At 59.2% G+C, this 17,148-nt stretch overlaps 4 protein-coding genes and 1 non-coding gene across 5 annotated transcripts; 3 read left to right on the top strand and 2 right to left on the bottom strand.

The window, feature by feature from the left end:
• Window positions 1–1,359: 1,359 nt before the first annotated feature.
• FAM136A (family with sequence similarity 136 member A) lies at window positions 1,360–4,789 on the top strand. The gene is made up of 4 exons (XM_066567367.1): window positions 1,360–1,478; window positions 2,254–2,394; window positions 2,855–3,107; window positions 4,095–4,789. Exons 1-3 carry the CDS (start codon window positions 1,392–1,394, stop codon window positions 3,041–3,043), a joined length of 417 nt encoding a protein of 138 aa, XP_066423464.1. The 5' UTR covers window positions 1,360–1,391; the 3' UTR covers window positions 3,044–3,107; window positions 4,095–4,789.
• On the bottom strand, window positions 4,753–9,138 carry LOC136567679 (prenylcysteine oxidase 1-like). Its single transcript, XM_066567366.1, has 6 exons — window positions 9,006–9,138; window positions 8,102–8,308; window positions 7,312–7,486; window positions 6,814–7,025; window positions 6,512–6,664; window positions 4,753–6,121 (listed from the first exon to the last, which is right to left on the bottom strand). The coding sequence occupies exons 1-6, from the start codon at window positions 9,094–9,096 to the stop codon at window positions 5,463–5,465; spliced, it is 1,497 nt and encodes a 498-aa protein (XP_066423463.1). The 5' UTR covers window positions 9,097–9,138; the 3' UTR covers window positions 4,753–5,462.
• A 580-nt stretch (window positions 9,139–9,718) lies between these two features.
• SNRPG (small nuclear ribonucleoprotein polypeptide G) lies at window positions 9,719–11,245 on the top strand. Its single transcript, XM_066567401.1, has 4 exons — window positions 9,719–9,811; window positions 10,023–10,045; window positions 10,453–10,577; window positions 11,076–11,245. Exons 1-4 carry the CDS (start codon window positions 9,780–9,782, stop codon window positions 11,124–11,126), a joined length of 231 nt encoding a protein of 76 aa, XP_066423498.1. The 5' UTR covers window positions 9,719–9,779; the 3' UTR covers window positions 11,127–11,245.
• A 141-nt stretch (window positions 11,246–11,386) lies between these two features.
• Window positions 11,387–16,822, bottom strand: PCYOX1 (prenylcysteine oxidase 1). Its single transcript, XM_066567400.1, has 6 exons — window positions 16,735–16,822; window positions 15,651–15,857; window positions 14,896–15,070; window positions 14,397–14,608; window positions 13,632–13,784; window positions 11,387–13,241 (listed from the first exon to the last, which is right to left on the bottom strand). The coding sequence occupies exons 1-6, from the start codon at window positions 16,820–16,822 to the stop codon at window positions 12,583–12,585; spliced, it is 1,494 nt and encodes a 497-aa protein (XP_066423497.1). The 3' UTR covers window positions 11,387–12,582.
• A 105-nt stretch (window positions 16,823–16,927) lies between these two features.
• On the top strand, window positions 16,928–16,998 carry TRNAG-CCC (transfer RNA glycine (anticodon CCC)). Its single transcript has one exon. It is a non-coding gene; the product is annotated as a tRNA-Gly (tRNA).
• The last annotated feature ends 150 nt before the right edge of the window (window positions 16,999–17,148 follow it).

A 17,148-nucleotide genomic window follows, 5' to 3' on the forward strand; every position in this document is an offset into this window, starting at 1 on the left:
AAAAATCCCGGGATCCCAAAAAAAAATCCGAGACCCCAGAAAAACTCCCGGGATCCCAAAAAATCCGGTACCCTTAAAAAGCTTCGGGACCCCCCAAAAAACTCCCGGACCCCCCAAAACCTGGGACCCCAAAATCCCACCCAGGACCCCAAAAAACCTCCCAGGACGCCAAAAACCCCCCCGGGACCCCAAAATCCTCCCCGGGACCCCAAAGGTTATGGGGGATCCCAAAAGATGGGGACAGGGGGACCCCAAAAGTTCCGGGTGAGCCCAAAAAGGGGGGGCAGAAACATTTAAGGGTTCCGGGGGGACCCCAAGAGTTGAGAGGACCCCAAAAGGGACCCTGGAAAGCAGAAGGGGACCCCAAAGTTTATCGGGGTCCCCAAAAGGGCCGAGGGGACCCCAAAAGTTCCGGGCGACCCCAAATTTTAGGGGGGCGGGGGGGGGCGGGGGGGGCAAAGGTTACGGGGGCGGGACCGGGAGGTTTTGGGGTTCCCCCGGGATTTTGGGGGGGGTCCTCGTGATTTGGGGGGGTACTGGGGGGGTTTGGGGACTTTTTGGGGACCCCCAGAGCCCCCCCGAGCTTTGGGGACCCCCCCGGGGCCGCCCCCTGCCCTCCCCTCCCCCTTCCCTTACCGGCAGAGCCGCGCGGGGGCGTGGTCTGATGTGGCCACGCCTACAATGGGTGAGGCTAATACTCATTACTATGCAAGGCACGCCCACACGCGAGACCACGCCTCTCACAGTGAGGCCACGCCCTTGATGTGAGGTGAGGGACGGATGTTGGGTTCAGCATGTGGGCGTGGTTTGTGGTGACCACGCCTATAAAGGGAGGAGCGCTCGGGTTTTTCGCATGCAGGATACGCCCATGCAATCAGGCCACGCCCCTAGCGTGAAAGCCACGCCCTCGTATGTGAGGGGGAAAGGGGCGGGGCATGAGGGGGAGGGTCCTGACCGCCCCAAAAAAGGATTTTGACCCTAAAAGGGAGGTTCTGACCCCAAAAGGGGAGGCCTGACCTCAAAAAGAGGGTCCTGAGCTACCCCAAAAGGGTTCTGAGCCCGTAACGAGGGTGCTGTTTTGGGGCGGTTCCCGGCGGGTTTGGGACAGATTTTGAGGCGATTCCCGCACGTTTCGGGCGGGCTTTAGGGCAGGTTTGGGCCGGGGTTTGGGCCGGGTTTTAGGGCAGGTTCAGGGCAGGTTTTAGGGCGGGTTCAGGGCGGATCGGGGCGGGTTTAGGGCGGGCTTAGGCCGCGGAGCGGGCCCATGGCGGAGGAGGGCCGGGTTCGGGGCGGGTTTAGGGCGGATTTGCGGGGGGTTTAGGGCAGTTCGGGGCGGGTTTAGGGCGGTCTTAGGCCAGGTTTAGGGCGGGTTTAAGGTTTAGAGCGGGTCCATGGCGGAGGCGGCGCAGGGCCGGGTGCAGGCCGCGGTGGAGAGCGCGGTGCAGGGGCTGGAGCGGGAGCAGATCCGCGGCATGCAGGTACCGGGGACACGGGGGGACACGGGGGGACACGGGAGCGTCACGCAGGGAGGGGTTCGGGGCACCCACACACACACACGTGGGTGCCCGAGCAGAGCCGGGACCGGCCCCCGTACACACCCTGAGACCTCCCCCCAATTCACTGAGATCCCCCCCCAAAATCACTGGGCCCCCCCCAGTTCTTTGTGACCTCCCCCATACACACCCTGAGACCCCCCCCCAATTCACTGTGACCCCCACATACACCCTCTGTGCCCCCCAAGTGCATCCCCTGTGCCCCCCAACACACCCTGTGCCCCATCCAGTGCATCTCCTGTACCCCTCACAGCTTCCCTGTGCCCCCCAAGTGTCCCACAAGTGCATCCCCGGTGCCCCCTAATACACACTGTGCCCCCTAAACACACCCTGTAACCCCCCAGTTCATCCCCTTGTGCCCGCTAAATGCACCCTGTACCTCCCTAGTGCATCTCCTATACCCCTCACACATCCCCTGTGCCCCCCAACACACCCTGTGCCCCCTAAACACACCCTGTGGCTCCCACAGTTCATCTCCTGTGCCCCATAAATACATCCTGTGTCCCCCAAGTGCATCTCCTGTGCCCCCTAAACACCTCCTGTGCCTTCCACACCCCATGGCCCCCAACACACCCTATTAACCCCTTGTCCCCAGCGTACCCCATGTTCCCCAGGGTGCCCCCTGTTAACCCTCACTGTGACCCCTGTCCCCAGGTGCCCCCCGTTTACCCCCTGTCCCCCGTTCACCCCGTGTCCGCAGGGCGCCATGTTCCGCTGCAGCGCGCGGTGCTGCGAGGACGCCGCAGCCTCCATGCAGGAGGTGCAGCGCTGCATCGAGCGCTGCCACGCGCCCCTGGCCCGTGCCCAGGCCATCGTCACCGCCGAGCTCGAGCACTTCCAGGTGAGGAGGGGGCACCGGGACCCCTGGGGACAGAACTGGGACCCTGGGGACAGAACTGGGACCCTGGGTAGGACATGAGCGCCCAATCCCTGCACCCCCAGTGCATTTTCTGTGCCCCCTAAATCCACCCCGTGCCCCCCACCCCCAGTCCATCCCCTGACCCCCCCAATGTGCCCCAACGCCCCAGTCCCTGCTGACCCCCAGTCCCCTGCTACCCCTCCAGTATCCCCCTACCCCTCCAGTCCTGTCCTGACTTCCAGTGTCCCCACTGTCCCCCCACTGACCACGCTGTCCCCAGGACCGGCTGAGCCACTGCTCCCCAGTCCCCTGCTGACCCCCCAGTGTCCCCCCAGTGACCGTGCCATCCCCAGGACAGGCTGAGCTGCTGCCCCCCAGTGTCCCCAGTCCCCCCCAGTGTCCCCAGTCCCCACTGTCCCGCCAGTGACCGTGCCATCCCCAGGACCGGCTGAGCCGCTGCTCGCTGCAGTGCTCGGACCAGGCCAAGGACGCCCTGGACTCGGGGGGCTCGGAGCCACGCGTGCGGGGCCAGCTGGACGCCTGCCTGGCCACCTGCGGGGAGCAGCACCTGCGCCTCGTGCCTGCCATGGCCAAGAAGATGCGGGACGGGCTGGCCAACATCCAGCAGTGACAGCGGGGACAGCCCCGGGACACCCCGGGGACACCCCCGCAGCACACGCTCATTAAAGGCCAAGGTGGCACCTCCCAACAACCGCGGGTGCTGCTGGGGGAACTGGGAGTGATGGGGGGAACTGGGGCTGATGGAGAATAGGGGGAACTGGAGGTGATGGGGGAGAATAGGGGGAATTGGGGGGCACTGGGGGGCACTGGGGGTGATGGGGTGGGTGGTGAGGGGACACTGCAGGTGATGGGGGCACTGTGGGGATGATGTGGGGCACTGGGGATGATGGGGGTAATGGGGTGGGTGGTGAGAGCACGCTGCAGGTGATGGGAGGCACTGGGAGTTGATGCCTGGGCACAGTGGGGTGTGCAGGTGTGTGCAGGTACAGCTGTGGGGTGTGCAGGTGGTCCCGCGCTGGCCTGAGGTGACCCGGGGCCATGCACACTTACACACACAGGGACACACTCAAACACACATGTGCGCACACCTGGGCACAGACTCACACAGGTGCGCACACCTGGGCACAGACTCACACAGGTGTGCACACCTGGACACGCGCACACCGCGTGCCCGGAGGCGCCGCGCACGATGGGGCCATGCCGCCGTACCTCCCCGTGTAGCCGCGCACTCCCCTCACCGCCCCCTGCTTCCCCCCCTTCCCGCCCCGCTGCCTTTCCCCGGCTGCGCCGCTACTCGGGTGAGTGCGGTAGCGCGCCGTGGGCCGCCATTGGCTGCACGCACGGCAGCCGGGGGCTGCGGGCGCCATGAGCAAAGCGCACCCGCCCGAGCTGAAAAAGTGCGTCCGGAGGGGCCGGGGCCGCACCGGGGGGCGAGGGGAGCCGGGCACAGTGCGGGGAAGCGGGCACCGGAACAGCGCGGTCCGCCGCTGGCCGGTGTCTCGGCGTGCACCGCCGTTGCCCGGTGTCTCGGCGTGCACCGCCGTTGCCCGGTACCCCGCTGCAATGGGGGCGGAGGGGGGGCGGTTCGTGAGGGGATAATGGCGGGGGGCTCCTGGCCCGTCCCCACCCGCCGGTGCTCACCCGCTGCCTTCTCGTTGCAGGTTCATGGACAAGAAGCTGTCGTGTGAGTTCTGGAACTGATCCTACCCCGATCCTCTGCCCCGGGACCCCTGCCCGCCCCGATCCCCCCTCACGGTGCCCGGGGACCGCAGCCCCGATCCCCTCACGGTGCCCGGAGACCCCCACGGCCATCGAGGAGTGCGTGGAGATGGCGGCAGGCGGGCAACAGAACAACATCGGCAGGGTGCCGAGGGCACTGGGAGCGGGGTGCTGAGGGCACTGGGAGCACTGGTGGAGCCGTGTGTGCGGAATGAGCGGGAAGTTTGGTGAGGGACAGGAATGGGAATTCCGCAGAGCTTTGGGTGTTTCTCAGCTTCCCCCTTCCGGGTGATCCGAGGGAACAGCATCATCATGCTGGCAGCTTTGGAACGAGTGTAAACCCCTGGAAAACCCCAAATCCCCACCCACCGCTTCCATTCCCTTGTCCAAGACTCTGCTCATGAGTGTACAATTATTTGGTTTTGTTATTAAATCAGTTTTGTAATATTTGACCTAATTCAAGCCTTTCTCACATCAATTTTTGGCAGCTGGGTGTGAATTCTGCTCCCAACCCTGGGAAAACTCATGGAAAACTTTTTCATTTATGGAAGTGGGTGTTGAGTTTGTTCTGGTTTTGGTGGTTTTCTCCTTAAAGAACGCTCAGGTTATTAAATTCTTTATTAGCTTCATACTTCAACACAGCAATGGATATTGGTGGTTTATCCTCTTTCCCACCCATTCTGGCAGCTCCCAGCACCCCATCTTCTCCCTGAGGAATTTCTGATGATCTTGAAGGTCTTGATGTTCTTGAGGGTCTTGAAGATCCTAATGGCCTTGAAAGTTTTGATGATCTCGGAGATCCTGAAGGTCTTGGAGTCCTTGAAACTCGTCTGACTTAAGGATCCCCTGATCCCATGAAACATCTCCTTGGAGGGGCAAAGTATGGAGTTCATTAGAGTTAATTATGGCATCTTGAAGGTCATGATGATCTTGAAGACCTTCCAACCATATGGATCCTGTGATCCTATCAAACATCTCCTTGGAGGGGCAAAGTATGGAGTTCATTAGTGTTAATTACGGCATCCTGAAGGTCTTTATGTTCTTGAAGATCTTGAAGGTCATGATGTTCTTGAAGACCTCCCAGTCAGAAGGATCCCATGATCCCATGAAACACCTCCTAGGAGGGGCGCAGCACAGAGTTCATTAGCGTTAATTACACCAGCTTGAAGGTCTTGATGTTCTTGAAGATCTTGAGGGTCAAGATGATCTTAAAGACTCTCCAATCTTAAGAATCCTGTGATCCTAGGGAACACCTCCTTGGAGGGGCGCAGCACAGAGTTCGTTAGTGTTAATTAAGCCCTGGGGGTGTGTCAGAGCTCCGTTTTGAGCCTCTCGTGCAGGTCCTCCTGGTCGACGCTGGCGCTGTGGCCGTGCCAGCGGTGGAAGGCGAGCAGGGCGGCGTTGCGGGCAGCGATGGCGCTCATCTCCATGGCGCTGGCGGCGCGCTCCAGCCCGTTCAGGTAGTAGAGCTGCTCGTGCAGGACGATGGGAGGAAACTTCTCGGGAGCGCTGTACTGGGGATAGGCCAGCCACGGCTTCACCTTCACCGAGTCGTAGGAGGAGAAGAGCAAACTGAGCTGCTCCTTGCTGAGCTCCTCGTTGGAAAACACCTTCCAGACGGCCGAGGGCAACGGCAGCTGCCCGCCCGTGCCCGTGTCCCCCACGGGGGGCTCCAGGGTCAGGCTGTTGATGAAGAGTTTGGGGTTGTCCGTGGTGAAAATGGCACCAAGGTGAAAATCCTGGGGGTCCTGGTAGCCAAAGAAGGAGGTGTTCAAGCGCCCGTGCACCAAGGTGGTGACGGTCTGGTGGTAGGGATTGGGGAATTCCGGGATGGGAGGGTCGAAGTTGCGGAAGGTGATGTTGGCCATCTTGCGGCCGAGCGGCGCCGCGATGACGACGATGTCGTAGGTGTCCCCTGTGAGCCCCGAGGACGTGTTGTAGGTGACCTCGTAGAGCTTCACCGGGTCCCCTGTGGGGAACAGCTCGGTTATCCTGACCCGTGCTGGGAGGGAATCCCAACTGCATCCCAAAATGCCACCAACGTTTGGGTTCATCAATTTGTGCAGCTGGGGTTTGAGCCCCGATTTCATGGAATGGGTTGGACTGGAAGGGATCCTGAAGCCCATCCAGTTCCATGGCAGGGACACCTTCCACTGGCCCAGGCTGCTCCAAGCCCCATCCAGCCTGGCCTTGGCCGCTCCAGGGATCCAGGGGCAGCCACAGCTCCCCTGGGAATCCCATCCCAGCCCCTCCCCAGCCTCTCAGGCAGGAATGTTCATTTTGAAACCCTCCAAGGGCCTGAGGTTGTTCTCCAGTGTCACCATCCCCTCCCCACTGAGGGAGCTCCAGCCCCACTCACCGCCACGGTTGTGTCTGGTTTTTGGCTCTATGGACACGACTGTTGCAGGGATAACCTCGGCCTTGGAGGAGTAGATGAGGCCGGAGCACACGAGTTTGTTCCCCCCTTTCACAGACCAAAGGCCCGACTGCAACCAGCCCGCAAGGAGAGCACCTGCAAGGAAACCACCTCTGTCAGCAGGGAAAAGCTGGAAAAACCAACTGCAAAATCAGGGGGGATTAACATCCCTTTGGGACACAGAGCTTGGAGCCCAGGCAGCTGGAACCCAACACCAGGATGGGAGGCTCCCTCCAAACACTCACCTACAAAGCCATTGACGCCAACTCCTTGGCCATAAGCGTACCTCATGACCGGACCCACCACCTGGTTGATGAATTTCTGGGAGAACCCCGCTTTCTGCATGGCCTCGTCGATGCTCTGGTTGAGCAGCCGCGTGAAGTCGTCGCCGCCCAGGGCGTGCAGCAGGCGCTCGTTGCTGCTGAAGGCATAGTCGTGCATCTGGTACCGGTAGATCCTGGCAGTGCACACAGGAATTGTCCCTGTCACTGAGCTCTGGCCCTGGCAGCTGCGGGGATCTCACGGGGTGGCTTTGTGGGACTGCAGGGCCTGGAGGCCCAAGAGGGCAGGTTCGGGTTCCATATTGGGGATTTTTATGAGGGTGGAGTGGCTGCACCACCCCTGAAAGTGTCCAAGGCCAGGCTGGACGGAGCTTGGAGCCACCAGGGACAGAGGAAGGTGTCCATGGAATGAGGTGTCCTTAAGGTCCTTTCCCATTTTCTCCCCTCAGGACCCCAGCCCACCTCATGAACTTGTCCAGGATGTCCTCCACCCACATGGACATGCGCAGGGGGTTGAGGCCGTAGTGCCACAGCAGCTTGGGGCGGTTGATGAAGGACCAGCTGCTCTCCTCAAACACAAATTCCTCCCCGTTGTAAACGCCTGAGGGGCTGCCCTGGAGTGTGTTGGCTGAAAGGCCTTTGGGAAAAGGACAGAAAAATGTAATTTAGGGAAAGGTAGAGCTGTTCCACCTCAGTTTTAAGTTCCTCAGATAACCTGGCTTTAAGCTGATAAGGGTGAGTGATTGAAGATTGGAGTGCCAAAGAGTGGAAAGGGGAATTAACCCTTGATCATGGGCCAGGGAGTGATTAGAGATGAATTTTGGACCTTTATGATGCCATACGTGGGTCACCTGTGGGGAGCGGTCAGACCATTCCCACTGGGATGTGAGTTTTTCCTTTGCCTGGAGTGGGGCATGTGAGAGGTGATGGTGGGCTCTTTGGGAAGGAAAGTGGCTGTGAGTGACAGATACAGGACAAAGGTGATTATTAGGGAACTGTATGGGGGGAATATTGGGCAAAAGATTGGAACTTTTGGGGAAGGATATGGGGGGAATATTGGGAAAAGAAGGGCAGGCAATTGGATATGTGGAACTGCTGGGGAAGTATATGAGGGCTACTGGGCATGGATAAAGGGCTACTAAGGGGATATCGCCCCAGCAGATTGGGACCCAGAGCACCCCAAGGGGATCATTTTGGGTCTGAGGGACAATTTTGGGACTGGATATCACCAAGGTGGGGTGTCCATGCTCACCAAGCTCCTGGACAAAATGCTTCATGTGCAGGTTGAGGGGGTGGATCACAGACCCCCCTGCCTCGTAGCTGGCCCCCTCCATGTCCAGCGTGTCCAGCCGGCCGCCCAGCGCTGCCTTCTCCAGCACGTGCAGCTGCACGCTGCGGCCGAACTTCTGCCGCAGGAAATAGGCGGCGGCCGAGCCGCCGATCCCGCCGCCCACCACGGCTGGGAGAAGGGGGCCCGGTCACCTCCACAGCCCCACGAGAGCCCAGTTCACACAGCCCCCTCAGAGACCCCTCATGGGCCCCCCACCCCAATCCCCTCACGGGAACCCCCTCACAGACCCCTCACGGACCCCTGCACCACAGATCCCCTCTGGGGAGTTCCCTCACACACCCCTCATGGCCCCACCACCCCAATCCCTTCAAGAGACCCCCCTCATATCCCCTGCCCCTTGAAGGTCCCCGCACAGGCCTCCCTTGACCTTCAAGGACCTTGAGGGGTCCCCCATCGCCCCTTCCTCACAGATCCCCTCAAAGGATCCTCTGCTCAACTTCCCCTGACCCCCACAGGTCCCTCACTGTTCCCCCACGTCAGATTCCTCAAGGGACACCCCCATGCCCCATTACTCCCTGACCCACCCAGATCCCCTCAGGGCCTCCCATGACAGATCCCTTCAATGCCCCTCAAAGAATTCTCCTTTATCCTCACAGTTCCCCCTAAATGATCCCAGTGGCAGTCCCTGGTCCTCACAGATGTCCTCATCCCTTGAAGGGACATCCCGTGACAGCGCCTTTGACAGATGTGCTTAAGAGATCCCCTCCTGAGCTTTCCCCCCACAGATCCCTCCCCGGGTCCCCGTCCCTGAGACAACCGGCTCCCCTAAGGCCGCGGCCATGGGCCACTGGGTCTGCGTTCGCACCGATCTTGGAGGGTTCATGGCGGAGGCTGAGAGCGGGCAGGCAGAGCACGGCGAGCAGCAGCAGCGTCAGGAGGCAGCGGTGGCCCGGCATGGCGGCGGGGAAGGGCAAAGGGCAATGGGCGGGCCGTGGAGGGGGACCCGGGTTCGATTCCCGGGGGCCCACGGACCTTTTGTATCCCCCTGAATTCTGTTATCCTGAATTACAAAATCCGTTCTTTTATGCTAAATTCCAATGTCCTTTCTTTTACTTCATTTACTTTTAATTACTTCAGTTTAACTCCATTGCTTTAATTTTCCCGCCCCCCCGGCCCCTCAGCCTGCCCGCCTGCCGCCATCTTGCGAGGAGCCGGCGTCGCTCGGGCTGCCCAGGGCTCACGGGGCAGCTCCAGCGGGCGGGAACAGCCCGGGAGGGAGGCGACGCCGCTATGGAGGATGAAATGCCCAAGACCCTGCGCACATGTGAACATATCACACACACACACGTGTGCACATGTGGACACACGTACACAGGCAGATTCACACACAACCTGCGCACACACGCGCCGCGCACGATGGGGCCATGCCGCCGTACCTCCCCGTGTAGCCGCGCACTCCCCTCACCGCCCCCTGCTTCCCCCCCCTTTGCGCCCCGCTGCCTTCCCTGGCTGCGCCGCTACTCGGGTGCGTGCGGTAGCGCGCCGGGCGCCGCCATTGGCTGGCGCGGAGAGACGCACGGCGCGCTGACGTTGGAGCGCGGCAGCGCGCGGCAGAGACGAGCCGGGGGCTGCGGGCGCCATGAGCAAAGCGCACCCGCCCGAGCTGAAAAAGTGCGTCCGGAGGGGCCGGGGCCGCGCCGGGGGGCGAGGGGAGCCGGGCACAGTGCGGGGAAGCGGGCACCGGAACAGCGCGGTCCGCCGCTGGCCGGTGTCCCGGTGTAATGGCGGCGGAGGGTTGGGGGAGGTTCGTGAGGGGATAATGGCGGGGGGCTCCTGGCCCGTCCCCACCTGCCGGTGCTCACCCGCTGCCTTCTCGTTGCAGGTTCATGGACAAGAAGCTGTCGTGTGAGTTCCGGAACTGATCAAATCCCGATCCTCTGCCCCGGGACCCCTGCCCGCCCCGATTCCCCCTCACGGTGCCCGGGGACCCCCGCCCACCCCTCAGAGTCCAGGGAGGGGGGCCCGGCTGCTGGGGCTGGTGCTCGGGTCTGCCCCCTGCAACATCCCTGATTGATTTCATGCCTCACAGCTCATTAATTAAATTTCTAATTCATTCATTAAGCCATAATTCATTAATTTAACTATAACGTGAGTTGAAAATTCCCTCTTTTTCCCTTATCCCATTATGGGTTGTGCTCAATCCTTCCCATTCGTCCCCTTGCACGTCCCACTCATTCCTAGCTGCAGATTTGGGGGCGGGCAAACCGTCCCGGTTTGGGAACTGTCCCCCTTTAACCGCTGGGTTCCCGCAGTGAAGCTGAACGGCGGCCGGCACGTGCAGGGCATCCTGCGGGGCTTCGACCCCTTCATGAACCTGGTGATCGACGAGTGCGTGGAGATGGCGGCGGGCGGGCAGCAGAACAACATCGGCATGGTGGTGAGGGCGCTGGGAGCACTGGGAGTACTGGGAGTGGGGTGGTGAGGGCACTGGGAGCACTGAGAGTGGGGTGGTGAGGGCACTGGGAGCACTGGGAGCAGGGTGGTGAGGGCACTGGGAGCACTGGGAGTGGGGTGGTGAAGGCACTGGGAGCACTGAGAGTGGGGTGGTGAGGGCACTGGGAGCACTGGGAGCAGGGTGGTGAGGGCACTGGGAGCAGGGTGGTGAGGGCACTGGGAGCACTGGGAGTGGGATGGTGAAGGCACTGGGAGTACTGGGAGCGGGGTGCTGAGGGCACTGGGAGCACTGGTGAAGCCATGTGTAGAATGAGCAGAAGTTTGGTGAGGAACAGGAACGGGATGTGTCAGCTGGGGAATCCGTCTGTTTTCGTTCTTGTGAGGGAGTTCCAGCCAAATTTTTCAGGGATTTTTGGGGAAACAAAGGGGAAGGAAGGAGCCCTTGGATCAGAGGTAACAGCTCTCACCTTCCCCCTTGCAGGTGATCCGAGGGAACAGCATCATCATGCTGGAAGCTTTGGAACGAGTGTAAACCCCTGGAAACCCCCAAATCCCCACCCACCGCTTCCATTCCCTTGTCCACGATGCCGCCCAGGAGTGAACAATTAGTTTGGTTTTGTTATTAAATCAATTTTGTAATGGTTGACATAATCCAAGCCTTTCTCACATCAATTTTTGGCAGCTGGGTGTTAATTCTGCTCCCAACCCTGGGAAAACTCATGGAAAACTTTTTTATGGAAGTGGGTGTTGAATTTGTGCTATTTTAGGTGGTTTTCTCCTTCAAAACATGGAAATTGTTAAATTCTTTATTAACTCCTTCATACCTGAACACAGTGATGGATGTTGGTGGTTTTTCCTCTTTCCCACCCATTTTGGCAGCTCCCAGCACCCCATCTTCTCCCTGAGGAATTTTTCTTTGCCAGGAAAAGTTGGGGCAGAGGGATGGACAGCCAGGGAGTCGATATTCCCAGCTGGAGGGCACTTTTGGGGTCAATATGGCACTTTTAATGAATTCCCTAATCTCAGACAGGGATAAACCAAGGAGTTTGAGGAAAACTCAGGAATTTGCGTGAGGAAAATGTCCCGGCTTACTTGGGAACACTTCACTGCTCCTGCTCCCTCCAGAGGTGGCCAAACAGCTTCCAGGTGGCACCAGGGGACATCAAGAAGAGATATTGGGAGAAATTTGGTCATGGAAGGACGGGTTGTCCAGCATGGGTTGTGGCAGAGTCATCAACCCTTGGAAGTGTCCAAACAACGCGTGGACGCGGCACTTGAGGAGATCGTCAATGGTGAACGCGGTTGGGCTGATGGTCTTGATGACCTTGAGGGTCTTGATCTTGAAGGTCTCGATGACCTGGAAGGTTTTGATGGTCTTGAAGTTCTTGATGCTCTTCCTACGTTAAGAATCCCATGAAACATCTCCTTGGAGGGGCAAAGTATGGAGTTCATTAGTTTAATTACGGCACCTTGAAGGTCTCAATGATCTTGAAGATCCTGAAGGTCTTGCTGATCTTGAGGGTCTTGAAAATCTTCCAACCTTAAGGATTCCGTAATCCTATGTATGACCTTCTTGGAAGGGTGAAGGATGAAGTTCTTCAGAGTTAATTACGGCATCTTGATCGTCTGGATGTTCTTGAAGATCTTGAAGGTCTTGATGGTCTTCCAACCTTAAGGATCCCATGATCCCATGAAACACCTCCTTGGAGGGGTGAAGTATGGAGTTCATTAGAATTAACAACAGCGTTTTGAAGATCTTGAAGGTCTTGATGGTCTTAAAGACCTTCCAATCTTAAGGATACCATGATCCCATGAAACACCTCCTAGGAGGAACGAAGGATGGAGTTCATTAGAGTTAATTACACCAGCTTGAAGGTCATTATGATCTTAAGACCTTCCAACCGTAGGAATCCTGTGATCCTAGGGAACACCTCCTTGGAGGGGCGCAGCACAGAGTTCGTTAGTGTTAATTAAGCCCTGGGGGTGTGTCAGAGCTCCGTTTTGAGCCTCTCGTGCAGGTCCTCCTGGTCGACGCTGGCGCTGTGGCCGTGCCAGCGGTGGAAGGCGAGCAGGGCGGCGTTGCGGGCAGCGATGGCGCTCATCTCCATGGCGCTGGCGGCGCGCTCCAGCCCGTTCAGGTAGTAGAGCTGCTCGTGCAGGACGATGGGAGGAAACTTCTCGGGAGCGCTGTACTGGGGATAGGCCAGCCACGGCTTCACCTTCACCGAGTCGTAGGAGGAGAAGAGCAAACTGAGCTGCTCCTTGCTGAGCTCCTCGTTGGAAAACACCTTCCAGACGGCCGAGGGCAACGGCAGCTGCCCGCCCGTGCCCGTGTCCCCCACAGGAGACACCACACCCAGGCTGTTGATGAAGAGTTTGGGGTTTTCTGTGGTGAAAATGGCACCAAGGTGAAAATCCTGGGGGTCCTGGTAGCCAAAGAAGGAGGTGTTCAAGCGCCCGTGCACCAAGGTGGTGACGGTCTGGTGGTAGGGATTGGGGAATTCCGGGATGGGAGGGTCGAAGTTGCGGAAGGTGATGTTGGCCATCTTGCGGCCGAGCGGCGCCGCGATGACGACGATGTCGTAGGTGTCCCCTGTGAGCCCCGAGGACGTGTTGTAGGTGACCTCGTAGAGCTTCACCGGGTCCCCTGTGGGGAACAGCTCGGTTATCCTGACCCGTGCTGGGAGGGAATCCCAACTGCATCCCAAAATGCCACCAACGTTTGGGTTCATCAATTTGTGCAGCTGGGTTTTGAGCCCCGATTTCATGGAATGGGTTGGACTGGAAGGGATCCTGAAGCCCATCCAGTTCCATGGCAGGGACACCTTCCACTGGCCCAGGCTGCTCCAAGCCCCATCCAGCCTGGCCTTGGCCGCTCCAGGGATCCAGGGGCAGCCACAGCTCCCCTGGGAATCCCATCCCAGCCCCTCCCCAGCCTCTCAGGCAGGAATGTTCATTTTGAAACCCTCCAAGGGCCTGAGGTTGTTCTCCAGTGTCACCATCCCCTCCCCACTGAGGGAGCTCCAGCCCCACTCACCGCCACGGTTGTGTCTGGTTTTTGGCTCTATGGACATGACTGTTGCAGGGATAACCTCGGCCTTGGAGGAGTAGATGAGGCCGGAGCACACGAGTTTGTTCCCCCCTTTCACAGACCAAAGGCCCGACTGCACCCCGGCCAGGGACACAGCACCTGCAAGGAAACCACCTCTGTCAGCAGGGAAACACTGGGAAAACCAACTGCAAAATCAGGGGGGATTAACATCCCTTTGGGACACAGAGCTTGGAGCCCAGGCAGCTGGAACACATGTCCCAGGTGTCAGTGTTAGCTTTTGTCAGTCTTCACTCCTCACACCGGGCACCAACTGTTGGTGGACCCAGATCACTTTCCCCATGGCAAGCACCAGCCCTTTATTATCCTTCAGTAAAACTTCCAAACCTTTCCCCATTGACAGTGGGCTCAAATGACTGATACCAGAGATGGTGGCCAGCATCAGCCCTTTCATAGCCTTTACAGTAAACTTTCATATCTTTTCTCTGTAAATGGGCAGCAACATGCAACAGACTCCTCTCTTCCCCTTCTCTCTTCCTCCTTCCTCTTCCTCACCGCTGCCCAACCCACTCTTTTATACCACACATCCTTACTGGACAGGGTGGTGACCTATCCAGGGCAAGGCTGCTTCCATTCTTTGGAAATGAATACAGCTGCAACTCATCAAGGGCAAGGCTGCCCACAGCACCACCTCTGTTCTCTTCCAATCCATTCTCCCACATCCAGCATGGGAGGCTCCCTCCAAACGCTCACCTACAAAGCCAGGGATGGCGACCCCTTGGCCGTAATTCACCCTCATGGCCGGACACACCACCTGGTTGATGAATTTCTGGGAGAACCCCGCTTTCTGCATGGCCTCGTCGATGCTCTGGTTGAGCAGCCGCGTGAAGTCGTCGCCGCCCAGGGCGTGCAGCAGGCGCTCGTTGCTGCTGAAGGCGTAGTCGTGCATCTGGTACCGGTAGATCCTGGCAGTGCACACAGGAATTGTCCCTGTCACTGAGCTCTGGCCCTGGCAGCTGCGGGGATCTCACGGGGTGGCTTTGTGGGACTGCAGGGCCTGGAGGCCCAAGAGGGCAGGTTCGGGTTCCATATTGGGGATTTTTATGAGAGTGGAGTGGCTGCACCACCCCTGAAAGTGTCCAAGGCCAGGCTGGACGGAGCTTGGAGCCACCAGGGACAGAGGAAGGTGTCCATGGAATGAGGTGTCCTTAAGGTCCTTTCCCACTTCTTCACCCTCAGGACCCCAGCCCACCTCATGAACTTGTCCAGGATGTCCTCCACCCACATGGACATGCGCAGGGGGTTGAGGCCGTAGTGCCACAGCAGCTTGAGGAGGTTGATGAAGGACCAGCTGCTCTCCTCAAACACAAATTCCTCCCCGTTGTAAACGCCTGCGAGGCTGCCCTGGGGTGTGGCGACCGAGAGGCCTTTGGGAAAAGGACAGGAAAAGGTAGTTTAGGGAAGGGTAGAGCTGTTCCACCTCAGTTTTAACTTCCCCTGGCTTCAAGCTGATAAGGGTGAGTGATTGAAGATTGGAGTGCTAAATTTGGAAAGGGGAATTAACCCTTGATCATGGGCCAGGGAGTGATTGGAGGTGATTTTTGGACCTTTATGATGCCATATGTGGGTCACCTGTGGGGAGGGGTCAGACCATTCCCACTGGGATGTGAGTTTCCTTTGCCTGGAGTGGGGCTGGGGTACCACAGGGGGCATAGGGGAGGTGATGGGGAGCTATTCAGGAAGCAAAGTTGGCTATTTGGGGAGGGATATTGGAGAAGGGTGATCACTAGGGAACTGTATGGGAGGGTATTGGGAAAAGAAGGGCAGGCTGTTGGGGAAGATATGGGGGCTACTGGAGAAGGAAATGAGGACTGTGGGGATGGATAAGGAGCTACCAAGGGGGTGTCCGTCAGCAGAGTGGGACCCAGAGCACCTCGGGGGGATAATTTCCAGATCGAGGCACAGTTTTGGGACTGGGAGATGCCAGGGTTGGGGGCCAATACTCACCCAGCTCCTTGACAAAATGCTTCATGTGCAGGTTGAGGGGGTGGATCACAGACCCCCCTGCCTCGTAGCTGGCCCCCTCCATGTCCAGCGTGTCCAGCCGGCCGCCCAGCGCTGCCTTCTCCAGCACGTGCAGCTGCACGCTGCGGCCGAACTTCTGCCGCAGGAAATAGGCGGCGGCCGAGCCGCCGATCCCGCCGCCCACCACGGCTGGGAGAAGGGGGCCCGGTCACCTTCAGAGCCCCACGAGAGCCCAGTTCACACAGCCCCCTCACAGACCCCTCATGGGCCCCCCACCCCAATCCCCTCACGGGAACCCCCTCACAGACCCCTCATGGCCCTCTGCAGGACAGATCCCCTCTGGGGAACCCCTTCACAGACTCCTCAAGGACCCACCACCCTGATTCCCTCAAGCAAACCCCTCAAAAACCCCTCACGGGCCCCTGCACGACATATCCCCTCAAGGGAACCCCCTCACAAATCCCTCACAGCCCCCTGCATGAGAGATCCCCTCAAGGGAGCCCCCTCACAGACCCCTCATGGCCTCCCCACCCCAATCCCCTCAAGGGAGCCCCCTCACAGACCCCTCATGGCCTCCCCACCCCAATCCCCTCAAGGGAACCCCTCTCATATCCCCTGCCCCTCAAAGATCCCCTCATGGGCCCCCCTTACCTTCAGGGGGTCCCCCCATTGCACCTTCCTCACAGACCCCCTCCCAAGCTCCCTGACCCTCACAGATCCCTCATGGGTCCTCCCACTTCAGATCCCTCACGGGACACTCCCCCATACTCCCTGACCCACATAGGTCTCCTCAGTGGCCTCCCATGACAGATCCCCTCAAAGTCCCATAAAGGATCCTCTGCTCACTCCTTCCTCACGGATCCCCTCAAAGGATCCCAGTGGCAGTCCCTGGTCCTCACAGATGTCCTCATCCCTTGAAGGGCCATCCCGTGACAGCGCCTTTGACAGATCTCCTTAAGAGGTCCCCCTGAGCTTTCCCCTCACAGATCCCTCCCAGAGCCGCCCTCCCTGAGACAACCGGCTCCCCTGAGGCCGCGGCCATGGGCCGCTGTGTCTGCGTTCGCACCGATCTTGGAGGGCGCATGGCGGAGGCTGAGGGCGAGCGGGCAGAGCACGGCGAGCAGCAGCGTCAGGAAGCGGCAGTGGCCCGGCATGGCGGCGGGGAAGGGCAGAGGGCGATGGGCGGGCTGAAAGTGCAGCTCGGGCCAGCTGCAGGCGGCAGGATCATGGAGAACACTGAGAAGGCAGGGTCACCAACCGCGCCGCTGGTGTAGTGGTATCATGCAAGATTCCCATTCTTGCGACCCGGGTTCGATTCCCGGGCGGCGCATGTGCCTTTTATGCTTCAGTGAGTTATTTTATCCTGAATTCCAAAGTTTTTCCTATTACTTCCTTTACTTTTAATTACTTTCGTTTAATTCCTTTATTTTCATTTTTCCGCCCCTGCAGAAGGCGCCTCATTCCTGATGCCCACGTGCCC

Source organism: Molothrus aeneus, chromosome 29 (assembly GCF_037042795.1).
Source record: "Molothrus aeneus isolate 106 chromosome 29, BPBGC_Maene_1.0, whole genome shotgun sequence".
NCBI lineage: Eukaryota > Metazoa > Chordata > Aves > Passeriformes > Icteridae > Molothrus > Molothrus aeneus.

What these genes read in the sequence shown, in the direction of transcription:
- FAM136A (XM_066567367.1), top strand. Translation starts at nt 1,392, where the DNA reads ATGGCGGAGGCGGCGCAGGGCCGGGTGCAGGCCGCGGTGGAGAGCGCG. An exon ending in AGCAGATCCGCGGCATGCAG is followed by an intron (nt 1,479 to 2,253) that starts GTACCGGGGACA and finishes CCGTGTCCGCAG; the next exon opens with GGCGCCATGTTCCGCTGCAG. An exon ending in CCGAGCTCGAGCACTTCCAG is followed by an intron (nt 2,395 to 2,854) that starts GTGAGGAGGGGG and finishes TGCCATCCCCAG; the next exon opens with GACCGGCTGAGCCGCTGCTC.
- LOC136567679 (XM_066567366.1), bottom strand. Translation starts at nt 9,096, where the DNA reads ATGCCGGGCCACCGCTGCCTCCTGACGCTGCTGCTGCTCGCCGTGCTC. An exon ending in ATCCTGGACAAGTTCATGAG is followed by an intron (nt 7,026 to 7,311) that starts GTGGGCTGGGGT and finishes GTGCACTGCCAG; the next exon opens with GATCTACCGGTACCAGATGC. An exon ending in AACCAGACACAACCGTGGCG is followed by an intron (nt 6,122 to 6,511) that starts GTGAGTGGGGCT and finishes TGTTCCCCACAG; the next exon opens with GGGACCCGGTGAAGCTCTAC.
- SNRPG (XM_066567401.1), top strand. Translation starts at nt 9,780, where the DNA reads ATGAGCAAAGCGCACCCGCCCGAGCTGAAAAA. An exon ending in CATGGACAAGAAGCTGTCGT is followed by an intron (nt 10,046 to 10,452) that starts GTGAGTTCCGGA and finishes GGGTTCCCGCAG; the next exon opens with TGAAGCTGAACGGCGGCCGG. An exon ending in AGAACAACATCGGCATGGTG is followed by an intron (nt 10,578 to 11,075) that starts GTGAGGGCGCTG and finishes TCCCCCTTGCAG; the next exon opens with GTGATCCGAGGGAACAGCAT.
- PCYOX1 (XM_066567400.1), bottom strand. Translation starts at nt 16,822, where the DNA reads ATGCCGGGCCACTGCCGCTTCCTGACGCTGCTGCTCGCCGTGCTCTGC. An exon ending in CCATGCGCCCTCCAAGATCG is followed by an intron (nt 15,858 to 16,734) that starts GTGCGAACGCAG and finishes CCCTTCTCCCAG; the next exon opens with CCGTGGTGGGCGGCGGGATC. An exon ending in AACCAGACACAACCGTGGCG is followed by an intron (nt 13,242 to 13,631) that starts GTGAGTGGGGCT and finishes TGTTCCCCACAG; the next exon opens with GGGACCCGGTGAAGCTCTAC.